The sequence below is a fragment of the Dromaius novaehollandiae genome, chromosome 9 (genome assembly GCF_036370855.1).
Source record: "Dromaius novaehollandiae isolate bDroNov1 chromosome 9, bDroNov1.hap1, whole genome shotgun sequence".
NCBI lineage: Eukaryota > Metazoa > Chordata > Aves > Casuariiformes > Dromaiidae > Dromaius > Dromaius novaehollandiae.
The window spans coordinates 5,785,276-5,800,824 of record NC_088106.1 but is presented as its reverse complement, the minus strand read 5'-3'; the positions used below and the strand labels follow the sequence as shown (position 1 = coordinate 5,800,824).

Genomic DNA, 15,549 nt, shown 5'->3' with positions numbered 1-15,549 from the left:
GTGAAACTAGATGTTCAAAATGCAAACTGTGTTTGTCATATGGTGAAAACTTAGAAAAAAGGTTACTTTGGGAGTGTTGTTTGAGTCTGAAATCTGAGTTTACCGCAGTGGGTGGGTGGGTGGGTGGGTGTGTGTGTGTGTGTGTGTGTGTGTTCCCTCTCACCCCCTGCTCTGATACAAAAACTGAGGGAATCTTTAAGTTGTGTCACAGTATACAATGACTTAGGATTTTCAATGAATGTATTTTTCATCTGACTTTGCATGGGACTGGATTACATGCGGGCGCTTATGCTATCTTGGTTTTAACTTTCCTTAGTTATTTTTGAGGGGGGAGTAATTTTGTTGCTGTGCATTCTTAGTCCAAAAATATTAACAGTCAGTTAAGTATATATAAATGTCCAGGGTAGGTATAAAAGTTTCGAAACTAGTCCACAAGCCATTCGCAAAGGCTGTCTGATAGTACCAGCCCTTTTCCTGACTTCAGGTCTAATAAATGGGATGATGTCTGTAGAGCAAAGCTTGCTACAAGCCCTAGGCAATATGCTAGCGTATAGGTCCGGTGACACTGCTGCATCATAATAGTCATGAGATTTGACAAATCTGAAAGTCCAACTGGCTCAAGGGTTTTTTGGTTGAGAAGGTTGTTCCTATGTGTTGCGATCAGACCTAGACCAGCACATCTCTTGTCGTGCCACCAACCATTCCGGGGGGGTTGTTTTTTCTGCCTTACCCCCTTAATGGGGAGAAAAACAACCAAACAAATCCTCCTCAGATTATGCAGGCAGTTTATGCAAGTACAGGGTGCTTTGGCACGTGTGTACATTTTGCTGTCAACACGTGCCCGCTAAGAAACTGAGGACACCATACCTAAGCTTTCCATTCAGTAGTCTGTTGGTCTTCAGCAGCAGTGTTTTGTAAAAGGATCCCAGTGTCCTGGCTGTACAGAAGAGAAACAAGGCCTCAGAAAACTGAGTTGTCCAAGTTTTCAGAAGAATTTGGGAATTGATCTTAGGTTTTCCATGTCTTAGACTAAACAGCCTGTCTGCTGTACTATCCCACCTTTCCAATCTGTCCTGCTCTCGTGCATCTCTCTTCCCTCCTTGTGAGAAATGGTACCTGGCAAGAATTCGCCCCTGGAGCGTTCTGAGCGACGTTGTTCTAATTTCCTTGTCCCCTTAAAATAAAGCAGAAAATGAAAGCATGAGAAAACGTGTACATGTGTACCTAAGACAGAAAGATGATTTGGTAGGTTTCATGTAGCTCCACCATAATGGATTATCTCCACAGACAAATTAATTGCATGCTTATTGCATTCCATGCTTATGAAATGGAGAGAACCCAAAATTCAGGATCAGTAGAGTGCGCAGGGGGGAAAAAAGGCCAGCATCAGTGTCTCAGATGTTTTAAACCTTATGACCTTAGTCCACCTGTGTTGTCCTGGTACATTCTGCGCCAATGCTCTTCAGGTTTGCTGGGGATGGGGATATCGTTTCTTTTACTATATATTACTTTTTAAATGAATTGTGTACAAAATTTTCTCTTTTCAGTTGTATATGAGCACAGGTCAAGATTAGAAAAATCATTACAAAAGGAAAGGCTTGAACATAAGAAAGCAAAAGAAGGTAAAACATGCTTTTCACTTTAACATCTAAGTTAAGTTGAATATTTTAAAACATAATTTTAGAGATATTTTGTTCAATTTTAAATGAGTTAGCAGTGTATAACATGTTAACAGGGCCACCTTGGCAAATCTGTGTACTTTTAGTACTGTTTACAGACCATTATAACCTGGCGTAGCATATGCAGAGAACGTGTATGTAGCTGTACTTATACCCAAACATGTATATGGAGCATGGGCATGTGTAAATCCTGTTATGATACCATGTTAAAAAAAATTAAAACTTGTATCAGTAACAGGCTCTTTTCATGCATTCCATAAATGTGAAATTAGACTCCAATTTAGTATTTTTACATGTGTATGGGTAAACACATGCTTATATACCTCTTCTGAATAGAACCAAGTTCCTGAATCTCTGTGCTGGATGTGTATGTGAGGGCACAAATGTTGGCACACATTATATTTGTTATGACATGGTATTTTCTTTTTCATAGCATATGTCCCGTATGAAACTTTTGTAGAGTAAAATCCTTTGAGTTTTTCCAACTTCTTTTGTTGTTCTAAATTCACTGCAATTTTCAGAGTAAAGTCTGCATTATTCCTAAAGTTGATGACTCGGCTTTTGAATTAAAACAGCTAATTTAGCAAAGGTTAAGAACATGTAAAAATTTTTATCCTACAATTCTAAATAGCTTTCTGGTGCCATCTAGTGGCAGTCATCTATAATTATGCAAAAGTGAGTCGTTAGTTTCAAATCCTGAAAAAGAATATAAAGGAATAAAAGGGAAATTTTTAATTTTGTTTAAACCTAGTCTTGACTTGCCATCCCTTTTTTCTTTTCTTTTACAGTATATATCTTTTTTTATCCTAATAGGAAAGTAAAATAGACAGCTTATAAATGTTTTTTTCCTTTTGAACGATACTACTGGGCCTCTACCAAGAGAACTTATGTAATAGATTTAATTACCCCGTGTAATCCTGAGCCTTTTTGCTCTATATCTCACACCAAGATTTAGAATATATTCCTAATTGCTTGCACAGTTTTATATGAAAATATTTTGTCAAAAATTTTGAGTATTATGTTAGATTCATCTTAATTGTTGAAGATTTTTTGGAAAAGTTACAACTGCCTAAGTGTTCAGCTCTTAAGAGAACTTACATGTGTAATAGTTATGTCAGGTGTTACTGAAGTACAGATTCTAACCTTCCCGGCTTTCCTTTTATGTTGTAGATTTTCTTGTTTATAAACTTGAAGCACAGGAAACACTAAATAAAGGAAGGGTGAGTTGTTATTCTTAGTATCAGTTTTTAGCATTTTAATAATGTTGGATATTGTTTGAGTTGCAAGAAAAAATAAATGCTTTGCAATTGTAACTGTTCAAAAAGGGAGTGATTTCACAAAATGCTAATTGAAGGAGCTCTTACTCCATTTCCACTCTGCATGTTTAAGTGCTCTGGTAGGATATATCCTAATGCTTTGAACTGTAATAAGAAATAGTAAGTTTTCTTTATGGAAAAATAATTTGGAAAGCACACTTCTGTTTATGGTAGCTCAGACATAATTTACCACTTGCTGAGGCAGTGGGAGAGGTAAGGGATCAGAAATCTTTGTTATTTGTCCTTTTTTCCCTGCGGACTTGGCTACAGCTTTCTAACTAATGGTCTTTAAACTGGCAAGTATAAGAACATCAAAACTTAGTATATATATACTAAGCGCCAGAAGTAAAACTGTATCTAGCAACACAGCCTAAGACCTGTAGAGAACTCTTTATAAAAAGACAGTAAGTTAGTATTTTATGGCTGCTTTGGGTCAAAAATGGAGAGAAGCTTGAGAGCTGAGTAACGTAACATAAAATAAACTGTTGCCGCTGTGCCTGTGAAGTAGGTGTACTTGGTACGTTTCAAAGCACATGGAGAGATTAATTTGATTCCGAGGAGAGTTATAACCATTCTGTGGTTCCCAGATAACTGCATGTACAGAGATTAGGAGCATGACAGTATTGTTCTGATAACACTAGTGTTTTCATTTTACAGCAAGATTCAAATAGCCGATACAGTGCACTGAGTGTACAACACCAGATGTTGAAGGTAGGTAACGGAGATATCCAGTTTCAGAGGACACGAGTATTCTGCTCTTTCAAGGGAATGTGGTCTCACTGGCTTCTGGTAATTTATTCCAGAACATCAGAAGATGGTGCCTTCCTTTTACAAAAGGAAGATGGATCTATGGCAGTTTTTACTAGCCATGTTTTCCAGTAGGTTATTTAATCCTATCAAATACAATTACTTGTATGAAACACTTATTTACCAGGCTCTACATAGTTTGGCATGTAAGGAATTTCTCAGACACACATTCAGTTATTGCCCTTGGGACAGTGCAACTGCCAGGTGAGATGACGTAGCCTTAGAACAGGAGACTACCCATCACAGAGATCATTTTGTGCTGGAGAGGATCTGTAGTATGCATGCTTTGAATAATAAACTACTTGCTATGAATGCTTCCTATTCATCTGGACTTATTTAACAAATTGCCAAAGACAATATTAGCCAGATATGCAGATGCAGAACGCTTTTCCAGTGTCCAACTTTGGTATTTGCAGAGTCAACATGAAGAACTAAAGAAACAGCATGCTGGCCTTGAGGAAGATCACCGAAAACAAGGAGAAGAGTTTAGCAGAACGTTCAGTGATCACAAGGAGCGATATTTACAACTGCAGCAAGAAAAAGAGCAGGAAATTTCCAAGCTGAAGGGTATATGCAACCTGTATCTGGCTACCCATATTAAAATGTACATCTGACACTGCATTTTAAAATTACCAATATCAGGAGATGTGTGACATAAGACAGAAGGGCATTTTCTCTGTTCTCAGTAACTGAACATTCATACAGAGCATGTGCCTCCTGATAAGTTATGTTTTTCTTGATGATTTTCTGTGGCCTCTTTTTCTGAAATTTCTTCATTTTACTTTCAAGTATGTGCTTTGTATTTCTATTTAGATTAGAGAAGTGGTACGAAATATACCACTTAAAAGCCTGTCAAATCTCAGAGTGTGGTTGATTCTGCCTTTCATTTTTAGGTCTAAGACTTGTTTAAATATTGGAAAAATAGGTTTCTCTCTCTGCCTTTCATTTGCCAAAAATAAAAAACCCTAAGAATGTTTGCCACTTCTATTATAGATTTTAATTTTAAATGTGCGTCTTTATGGAGTGACTTATACATAATTTTATACCTTGCTTTCCGCTCTATTTTTCAGTTTCTCTGAAACATGTTACATCAGTATAGCTTGAGGATGAAGCACAGTTTATTTCTTCCTGTTAGCATCTGATTTCCTATTAAAGAGATTCTTTACAGTATACAGAACTTTTAAATCCTAGTTATAAAACTGTGTAGAACAAAAGGGTGAGGTTTTACCCATCTAGAGCCTTTTGTCACTTTCTGCCCTGTGTCCTCAGTGCATTATTAATTTTGGAGCTGTCTGCAGATTTGCAGGCAGAGGCTGTGTTTGTTCTGACTTGGCAGCACAGCAGAGCAGTCACACAGCTAGCTCTTGGGCTGAGCTGGATTGCAACCTACCAGCTTGGAGTGTGGGCAGAGCTTGCTTGCGTCTGCTTGTGATATTCTACTTCAGCATAATGTAGGAGGTGGGAAGAGAAACCCCTCTCTCCGGTCGCAGAATGTAAAGCTTTTTAAGTAAGCTGGCCATCTGGGCACTGCTTCTATGAGAATTACTGCATCCTACAGAAGAGAAATTCTCATTTGCCAGATGCAATGTGAGGGAAGAGAAAAGGGTGGCTTCCTCTCTGCATTTTGAAGTTTCAGATTACCATAATGAATCTTGCCATCTGCAGTTCCCAGCATGAACAGTAACACACAATTCCAGTTGCAGACTGGGTGCACCAAGCTAAAATTTAACTGAATTTCAGTCGTCTTGAAAATGCAAAGCTCTTTACAGAGTGGGTGAGAGATGTAATGTAAACAAACTCTGCAATTGCTCTGATCTGCTTTTACTATAGCAATTGTGTAGTATCTTATGCAGTTGATATTATAATCTTAATTTTGGTGCTTTACCTAATGTTAACAATCTGACTGAGGTTCAGCTTCTGTATGTCATTTCTTTTAAACAGAATCCCTGTATAATTTACGAGAAGAGAACAGACAGTTGAGAAAAGCTCACCAAGACATTCATACTCAGCTACAAGATGTCAAGGTAGGCTTTGCTTTGAAGAAGTAGGGCAACTTTTTTTTCCCTGACGGTTTTAAAAAGTTCAAATTTTATCAAGCTGGAAATGGGCTATGACAAAAACTTGCCTTTTTTTCCTCATGTGGCAAAAGGCAGAGGAATATGGCTTAACTGGATTTGCTGTCTTTTGCCACTTGCGTTCTAGTTAATTCTCCTCCTCTTCCCTCCCCTCCCCCAAAAGCCTGAATCAGTGGAGAAGCATTTACTGTATGAACTGGAATTGGAGAACAGACTTTGCAAGTTAAAAAAAAAAAAAAAAAAAAAAAAAAAAAAAAAAAGTTAAAACTAAGTTTGTCAAAATGAATGGTTTCCATCTCTATCACTTTAAACATTTATCAACATCTACTCCAACTTTGAACTTTTAGGTATACAAATTCTGGCCTTTTAAACTTTGTTTGCATTGCTCACTTTCTCTGATTTGCATTTAGTATGCGTTCCATGTTGAATATCTAAGTTGTAATTCCAACTCAATTCCATTTATTTCAAAAAAGAAAATTTTATATCTTTGAAGTTCAAAAACCCCACAGGCTACTGGATTTGCCCTTAGAATGAACTTAATGTGAAACATATAATGTTCTTCTTTTTGTATAGCAACAGCATAAGAACTTACTCTCCCAACACAACCAGCTTGTAGTGACATTGGAAGACCACAAGAGTGCACTAGCTGCTGCGCAGGTCAGAAAGGAAAGCAGCTTGCATTAGCTCTAACCTTCCTGAAACTTGTTTCTCCTAGTTCAGCTGACTGTTATGCATGTAGTCTTTCGCATGGGAGTTTGCGGTTAGCACCATGCTGCACACTGCAGAAAAATGCATGAGTTAGGGGATTGCTCTTAAAAAGAAGCAGCTGCAAATTATAGGGCTGTCAGAAAATAAAAAGCTCTAATATAGGCCAAAGTGTGCATGTATTACTGATAAGAGCAATATCTCTCCTTCCATGAGAGATGCAGAATACCTCTTTTCTTCTGTCTTCTCTGCTAGAACTTCCATTAGTTTAATGTCCTCACTCTGATACTCAGATGGATCACTTAGACCTGAATAATGACATATATCATAAAGTCTCATTTTGTGTATGACTAGAAGGTTTATAAAGCTATACACATCAGTGTGACAGAGGAAGAGTATATATGGAGGAAAGTAAACACGAGTTGAAACTCAAATTAGCTAAAAAGGAGCAGCAGCATTACCTTTCTTAAAAGTTGTTTTCAAATGAACTATATATGAAGCTTGAACCTTGCGAGACTATTGTAGATTTGGCCAGCTGTACCAGTACAAGCTGTGTGGGCCACAAGGAACCAAGATCAAGACTATTGTTGGAGCAGAGAAAGGCCGTCAGTGAAAGGACAGAGGAAAAGCAACAGGGCAGTGTTAGGTTGTTGTTATTCCCAACTCACTTTTTTATTCAAGTGCTTTTAAGGTCCAGTGACAAGCAGCATTTAAAGGATTAGATCTTTTCTCAAGTTCTGCTTGTTGTCTTTCTCTCTGGAAAGAGAAGTGTAATTATTTTACATTCTGCTTTGCTTTTAGGCCTGTCTGTTTTAATGGATGCCGTAGTCTTTTGAAGATGCTTCGAGGTGCGTCTAGCTTCGGAGCTATTATCGTGCATTGCATCATGTCAATCTGTAGCACTGTGGATATTGTTTTGTATGAGTATTTTGCATTGTACATCAATGCATCATGCCTGTCTGCTGTACTATTGATTGCTATGATACCACAGAACATACACTAAATGACCTACACTGTCACTGAGTGTGAACTTTAGCCAATTTTTAACCTGTATTAAAAAAAAAAAGTGCGTGCACACACACACATTTTTATATATTTGTGTTTTATATATGTAAAATATATAAAAAAAATATATGAAATGCACCTCTCTAACTTCAAAATGGGTAGTAAATCATTACTTTTCCCTGCTGTATGATGATGGGTTAGTTTTGCTTTTTTTCCCTTGTCCCTACTGGAGTAGCAGAGAACCCCTTCCATGGGGCAGCACCTTTTGGATGTGGTCAGCTGAGCAGCTCTTGTAAGCCTTGTCTGTTTCAAAAATTTTACTTTGAGATAATTAATCTTTCTTGTCCACTGTATAGACAGCAACTTGCAAATGTGTAGCAACCAGTCTTACTTCTCACACTGGTCATTAAAGTTTGTTGAAAGTATCCTGATCTTGTACAGGGTTAAACAGCAAATAAATTACAACATCCTGTTGTTGCATTTTAGGAAGACTTAAGAAATTCAGTTTTCCTCTTTTTTTTTCCTGCTCTTCACTGAAGGTGTTCTATGACTTTCTTTCCCTCAGTTCTGTAGCTTGACTATTGTCTTCTGTAACATCTGTCTAAATGTTGAGGATTTGGCATTTTCATGACATGTTATTGTATGTACATATACTTTAAAATTTGACTGCTGTTTCTAAAAGAACTGCTTTTTTTCTTCCTTCTACTGATAAAGGAAACAGCTGGGGTGCTCTCAGTTTCCCTCACTTTAAAGTCTACAAAGAAAAAAGAATAATCCACTTTTGACAATTGTCCTGTTGACATGAAAATAACAAATCTTCATCTTTGTCTCTTGGGTTTTTTTGGTTTTTTTTGTTTTTTCCCCCAATATACTTTGTATGCATGTGCACTTTGGCTGAAAAGATTGTGATGAATCAGTGCTATCTAGTGCATGGAAACAACCAGTCTTAAAAGCTTGCATCTCTTCTACACCTTGGTGTTTGCTCTGAATATCAAGCATTTCTGGTATCTGTTTTGGCAGCAAGTTCACTCTCTGGTGACTACATTTTATTAGGTAGATTATTTGGATACAATGTAATTTATATGTGTTGACTTTAGTCTCAGGTGGAAGAATACAAACAGTTGAAGGATACACTCAACAAAATGCCAAGTTTCCGACGACCTGAGAAGTTGGAAAAACCACGCAATCGACCAGAGGAGCCAGCACCTTCTCCCCACAGTGACCTCCCAATACACCATGAAGCTGTGGCTGAAGAGCATGAGGAGGTATAAAGTACTGACTGGCTACTGAAGCTATAAGAAACTGTTCTCATTCAGCACAATCCTAGATACATGCTTAATTCCCATTAGAAGCATGTGCATAATTGTACCCCTTTGCCAGTTTTCAAGTAAAGTAGTGAAGAACAGTTTACTATTACTGAGTAGTATAAAAATATGTAAATGATGGCTGTAAATGCCCTTCAGACTTGCTTTTTAGCAACTTCTTAAAACAGCTTACCCAAATCTTAAAACCTTTGAATGATATATGGTCTTTAAAATTTTAGGTATCCTGTACTATACAGGGAAGCTTAAATAAGATGTGAATAAATTGTCTTTTCACTTGTTTTATAAAGTTTCAATGACATTCTTAATATGCCAGTTTTAAATGGTAATTTTATCTGATGTACAGAAAGAAAAAATGCAACATGTAAAGTCTAGAGGTTACAGTGTCAGCTGTATTTCTGTTTTATAAGAATTCTTAACCAATAAAACCTGCAGTAAATAAATATAAAGCATTCTTTATAGATAGAGTTGTAATAGTTCCACTTCAGATAAAAAAGAGGCTTAGATTATTTTATGTTTCTATTGTGCAACGTGTTGCTTAGTTGTGCAGGGCCAAGAGCCAGATATTGATATCCCTTGGCAAGAAGGATATCTTGTTCCAAAGCAGGCATTTGGCTTCCCTTGCAGTGGTAAAATTGTACTCAGCTGGAATAAAGGTATCTGTATCTGGTCCTTAGCTCTCTCGAAAACATGGCATCTATAATATTTTTTGATCTTGTACACATTTTGCAGAATGAGAAGCCAAAAGGAAGAGAAGAAATAAATACCCAGGAGAAAGAAGATGAAGCTGAGCGTTTTCATCTGAGGAAAGGGACTAATGAGGGCCAGCATGCCAAAGAACTAAATATTCAGGAGCAACAAGAAGCAGGAGAGGATGAAGAGCAACATGTTGATCAAGTTGAAGAGGAACGTAAAAAAGAACTTGAAGAGGAAGAAATGGAGCAGGCGGGTCAGCCTGAGCACTTAGAGGAGGAACAGGATCAAGTACCAGAAGAACGTGAGTGGAAAAAACAGGAACAGAAAGAAGAAGAAACCAACATGTTGGGTGAACACTTCCATTCAGAGGTATGCTGCTGTTTTCTTTCCTACTAATTGATTACATTTGTTGTTTATATGGAGGCACCTCCACCACTGCTGGCCCTGTCTTGTATTCACCTATTTTTACATAAAATTAGTGTCATGTTTACAGGAACTTTGGGATTCAAAGCACAACACTTAGATGCATAGGACTCAGGCTAAACTTTAGCACATGCTTATTGCAGTGCTTGCCAAATGGAGCTATTTAAGATGCATTAATTCTGCTGATAAAAAGCAGCAGATGGGAAAAAAAGAGCAGCCAGGCTGAATTCCACCTCCTACTTGAAATTTGAGGTCTGTGGTAGCTGATGGGAAGAAGATAGCTGATGAGAATGGGACCTGTGTTCAGCACTTCCACGGAGAGCCGTCCTGCCTTGTTAATTTGATGCACCCCAGCGAATTGTTGAATGTTTCCCGTTCAAATATACCTACCTTCCATGACACTTTTCCATCCAAGTGTTCCCTGTCATTTGACAGGGAATTATAGACTGGATTGCCAGTGGAAAATATATTTTACTGGCCTCACCTTAGGTCTTTTGAACACTTATTTTCCTAGCAGAATAACCACGTAATTCCAGTGTGAGAAGCCATTGTTCAAGAAGTGCACTATAACAGCAGGGACGGGTTAAGCTGTGATACAGGAGCTATAGGTTAAGGATTGCTGGCTGTAAAGCATGTGCAGTGCCTCACTTAAGGCTCAAAGCAGCCCCTACTGAAATGGCCAGTTAAATCAATGGAAGCATATTTGGTGTCTAATTGCTGACCATCCAAACATCGAAACTTCGGAAAGCTATGTTCAGAAAATTCACTTAACTTTAAGCAAGGAGAAAACTTAAAATACCTTTGCCTGTAAGTTTTCCCTATTGCATCTAGCATGTGCATAATTTCCCTCTAATTTTTGGTATCACTGGTTTGTGTATACTTGTTTCTGGTCATTGAAACTTAGGACTAAACACATTTCTCTGACAGGCAACTTTAACGAAAGCTGTAACAAAAAGACACAAGCCAGCCTATGAACAACAGCTGGAGCAGCAACATCTTGCAGCACAAAGAGCAGAGGAAGCCCACCAGCTAAGAGAACATCAGGAATCGCTACATCAACAAAGACTGCGAGGACAGCTATTACGGCAGCAGCAGCTTCAAGAGAGAGAGCTTGAGCTGCAGAAACGCGCAGAACAAGGAGAAAAACTCTATAAAAAACATTTAAGGTTAACTTCTTTTAAATGAGTCTGTTGTGGTCTGTGCACTGGGTTTCCTGGTTCTGTCATACCACTAGTGAAAAGAGAGTAGTTTAATGCTATAAACATAGACTACCTAGAAACTAAAGACAAAGTGCCTCATCTCCTCCTTTCCAAAGATAAATCTGACTTTCTATTTTAAGCTTTTTCCTTCTCTTTTTCTTTTTCTATGGAAGCCTCTGAAGTCCCGAGTAATAAGAGTGCACACTGCTATGCACATCTCTGGGAGGCGTTAGGAGCTCCTAGCCTCCTTGACCAAAATGTTCCCTGTCTTATAGCTTGCTTTCAATTAGCAATTGTTCTCCACTAAGCAGCAATTGTGATCCTGTGATACTGATGAGTTCTATGATTAGCTTTGCATTAGATCCTTAGGCTAAAGTTTCTCATAAATGAGACGCTATTTTTAAGTAGTTCCTTGAGGACTTTGTGGACAAGAGTGACTAGTATTACTTGCATTGTAGAGGCAACAGCATGACTTCAGGAAAAAACACCCTGTTAATGTCATAAAGTTGCTGTGAATGCAGTTATATTCATAATATTGTAGCTTCCATGTGCCTCTTGCCCTCCCTATAATACTGCCTTATGCTTTTGCTTACTTTAAAATTGTCAATGACAATTTTACTTCTTTTTTGGAAGCTTAAGCCTATTGAATGTTCTTTCCTGAAATATTAGGAGAGAATGATTAACATGATCCATACTATGAAAAGTGTTTTGGTACCAGAGAACTTTTTATAAATTACTACAATCAATCTTCAGTCCTTTGAAAATAATCACGCAAGTAAACCTCTTCTAGGATCAAAGCTGAAACTGTTCTTTCAGCAAAATAACTGATCAATGTTGTCTGTCTTTAAGACTTTTTATTTGAAATGTTACTGTATTCTTTGCTTCCAATTCATATTATTTGCACTTTGAATATGAAACATACTAGCTTAGGAGTTTTGATAATAGAAGGCAGGTGTTATCTCCTGTTTTGATATATGAAGAAATAAAAGTACAGAAGTTAGTACAGTGTACTGAACAAGTGTCTTGTTCTACAAAGTGTATTTTCTTTGAGGAAAGATGATGGGGGGGGGGAGAAAAAAATTTTAGGTAATAAATAGAACGCTAACTTGAAACCCATTCTGGCAGGAGCTGGGAGAGGGGCAGATGCATTAGGGTGGTTTGTTCCTTGAAGAAAGAACACTTTCTGAAACTGAAATGACATGTTTGCATTTAACTTTTTCAGCCAACAAGGTCGTTATGATAACATGGACCATGATATTGTACAAGGGGAAGAAGAACAAGGTGTTCAGGAAGAAGAAGGAGGTAAGATAAAAATTTATGTCCCTATCGTGTTCACAGTCTCCCTCTGCTGCCTTTCGTGCAAGAGTTTAATGTTCATTTCACATCCAGTTTGGATTCAAGTGAAATATAAACTTCCATTTTAAAGCCAGAAGTTCAAATAGTACTGGCTGAGTTGTCAGACTAAAATACAGCTATTGCTGATGATTATACCCACATTCCTGAAAGGAAAACGGTGCAACTGAATAAGCTACTAGTACTGGACTTTGTGGCTCTCAATTATGTTCCTGGCTCTGCCTATGACTTTGTGTGATCTCTTCAAATTATATAATCTTCCTGTGTTGGTTTCCTACTGGTTTAATAATTGTTAGCATTGCCATTTTAGATAAGCTCTTTAGGAAGGAGCTGCCTACTACTAAAAATACGTACAGAAGCTAGTATATATGAGACCATTTCTTGAAAGGACTAACTAGAAACTGCAGTAACAAACGGTAATAATAAAAATTTGTCAGCTTATGAACATGACAACCAGCACCAGGATGAAGGCGAAGATGATGATCAAAATAATGCAAATGAGCAGCAAGAACCAGAACATCAAGTAGAAAATCAGCAGGCTGATGAATCGGTGAGTATGCATTAAGATGCTCTGGATTGCAGTTGCTACTGAAGTTAAAACCCAGAAGTCTCATCTAATGTAATTACATGTTACAAAACTAAGGTGAACCAGGGATCTGTTAGGAATACGAGTTTGACATCTAGGATCTTGTTGTCCTTATTGGTTTAGGAAGAAATCAAAAGGAGGAGTTTCATTGTTAGAAGCAAGTTGCATTACTACTTTCCTTGGATCTGTTCTTTGGGTGGAATAAAGGATTTTTGACTTAGCTAGAACCTTAAGAGGGAAACTTGGATTCAAAGAATAGCACAAGTAATTAATCAGTGGTCAGTCAAAAGTAGTGGTGATGGTGGTTGGTTTGTGGGTTTTTTTTTTTTATGGTAGGAAATTGGGTTTTTTTTTCTTTCAAACCTTGTCTTATAAGGAACTGTCACTTCTTGGATAGTCAGTAAGCAAAAGGAGTTCAACATCCTATGTGAAGTAAGTCAACAGCTTCAAGACAGTTTTCAGTAGACAGATGTCCATATTAAAGTTCTGTGTTCAGTGCTGAAGTACTCTTTCAGGAACTGATGCTTCTGTACTCACTAGTCTTTGATCTAGTGACCACTGGCACCTATAGAGAGGTTTCAGTGGGTACTGAGTTGGTCCTAACACAGCTCGTGCTAGGGTAGCTTTCAAGTGAAATGGAATTGAACTGTGAGATAAAAATGTGCATTTAACACTCACTTCTGAAAATTGCAGAAGGCAGCAATGGAAGATGTGAACCCTGCTGATGACCCTAACAATCAGGGAGAAGATGAATTTGAGGAAGCTGAGCAAGAGAGAGAAGAAAATCTACCTGACGAAAATGAAAAGCACAAAGAAAACAGTCAGAGGCAGGGACATCCGGGAATGGAGGAGCACCTAGTGGTCAGTAAAGTGAAAGAAAGCATCTGTAGGTGCTCTCTAAGGACAGTGTAGCACATCTTGATGTGAGAACACCAAACTCTTATTTTAAAGGCCCCTTTTTAAACCATATATGACATGCGCTGGTAAAAGTACATAATTACTCCTGGTGATACACTACTATGTCTTAATCACTGACTGCTCAGCAAGGTACTGTAGTTTCATGCTTTGGGGTCCCTGTATTTGCCTTCACATAATCCCATACAAGGACACTTGTTCATTGCAACCCTCCCATCTTTGCTCAGATCCCATCTATACTGTTTCCATGCTATTAACACTCAGTCAACTGCAGACAGTGATGTTGCTTTCCTTCTCATGGTATTCCAGCAAATTCTACACACTGGAGTTGCATTTAAACTGTAAACACCTCTAGGCAGAGATGATCTGTATTTTTATGGCATTGGTCTTTAATGGCATGAAAATTTCATTGTCTTCCTGCTTTGTATGACAATTTTGCTTTATTCTGTGAAATGATTTTATAATCATTCTGCTTCTATTTTTTTTTTTTAATTTAAAGCAGTTCTAAATTGTGTAGCCAGGCTAACATTAACGCTAATGAACACACTATAATTTCTTATACTATTATTGTTACTTTACCTTGGCATAGTTTTTAGTTCCAGAACACATAGCTTTAACCGACAGTTAACCAATAGGCAAGCATACAGAACTAAATTTTCACATAATTTCTCTGCAGATGGCAGGAAATCCTGACCAGCAAGAAGATAATGTGGATGAGCAGTATCAGGAAGAGGGAGAAGAAGAGGTAAGAAAGAAAATGGGCATAAGGCACATGTGGACCCAGGTAACATAACAGATCTCCATCAACTTTCAATGTTGGTCTCTCTTATAACTGCAAAATGAACCCAAATTACTTTGTCAATGGTAGTTTCTGACTTTATGAAACCTAGGAAGTCTTTGCCGTTACTCTGCTGTACATCGATATAATGTTACTTACATTTTCTAGTGCTACTCATGCTTGCATGCTGCAATCCATTAATCTTCTATGTAACTGACTATTAATTGTGCACTAATTGAAAAGATTAAGCCATTCACAACTCGAGAAAAAATTTCTGAAAACCTCAAACCCTCTGAAAGTCACTGGAAACCTCATTAACTTTGCATGTCTAATCACACACTGCTGTTCTGGGCAAGCTGCTTTCTTGGTCAATTATTTACTCTTTAGCTCTGACTTTGATTTATCTGTGCTCTTCTAAGCAATCCAAGTTATTTAAGCCCTTACTATTCATGGAATCAAATAGTTGGGAAGCTGTTGGCATACTGCTTTGAACTGAAGGAAAAAGGAGGGGAGAGAGATTTCTTCCTTCACACGCTGAACGGCATGCTAATCATGCGTGCACTAGCATATGCTGCTCTGCAGTTCTTCAGTACCTACCTAATCAATTGCTATTTCCTACTTCATACATAATGATTTACAAAAAGCCATAGAAATGGCTGTTCATTACTGAGTTATGATGAACACTTTGTC

General features: G+C 37.8%; 1 protein-coding gene and 1 long non-coding RNA gene across 4 annotated transcripts in view; one reads left to right on the top strand and one right to left on the bottom strand.

Moving 5' to 3' along the window:
- The window catches only part of GOLIM4 (golgi integral membrane protein 4), a 32,455-nt gene that overhangs the window by 13,184 nt on the left and 3,722 nt on the right, over window positions 1-15,549 (top strand). For 2 of the 3 annotated variants that reach the window (XM_064516587.1, XM_026105720.2), the window contains 13 exons: window positions 1,548-1,622; window positions 2,850-2,899; window positions 3,653-3,706; window positions 4,219-4,369; window positions 5,744-5,826; window positions 6,451-6,534; window positions 8,685-8,852; window positions 9,642-9,974; window positions 10,956-11,194; window positions 12,450-12,529; window positions 13,018-13,130; window positions 13,860-14,027; window positions 14,758-14,826. In XM_064516587.1, the coding sequence (XP_064372657.1) occupies window positions 1,548-1,622; window positions 2,850-2,899; window positions 3,653-3,706; window positions 4,219-4,369; window positions 5,744-5,826; window positions 6,451-6,534; window positions 8,685-8,852; window positions 9,642-9,974; window positions 10,956-11,194; window positions 12,450-12,529; window positions 13,018-13,130; window positions 13,860-14,027; window positions 14,758-14,826 (1,667 nt within the window). The remainder of the gene's footprint in view (window positions 1-1,547; window positions 1,623-2,849; window positions 2,900-3,652; window positions 3,707-4,218; window positions 4,370-5,743; window positions 5,827-6,450; window positions 6,535-8,684; window positions 8,853-9,641; window positions 9,975-10,955; window positions 11,195-12,449; window positions 12,530-13,017; window positions 13,131-13,859; window positions 14,028-14,757; window positions 14,827-15,549) is intronic. The other variant, XM_026105721.2, reaches the window with a different exon arrangement.
- LOC135329149 (uncharacterized) overlaps window positions 1,081-15,549 on the bottom strand; it is a 31,030-nt gene continuing 16,561 nt past the window's right edge. The window contains exon 4 of the long non-coding RNA XR_010390437.1: window positions 1,081-1,174. This is a non-coding gene — a long non-coding RNA (uncharacterized LOC135329149). The remainder of the gene's footprint in view (window positions 1,175-15,549) is intronic.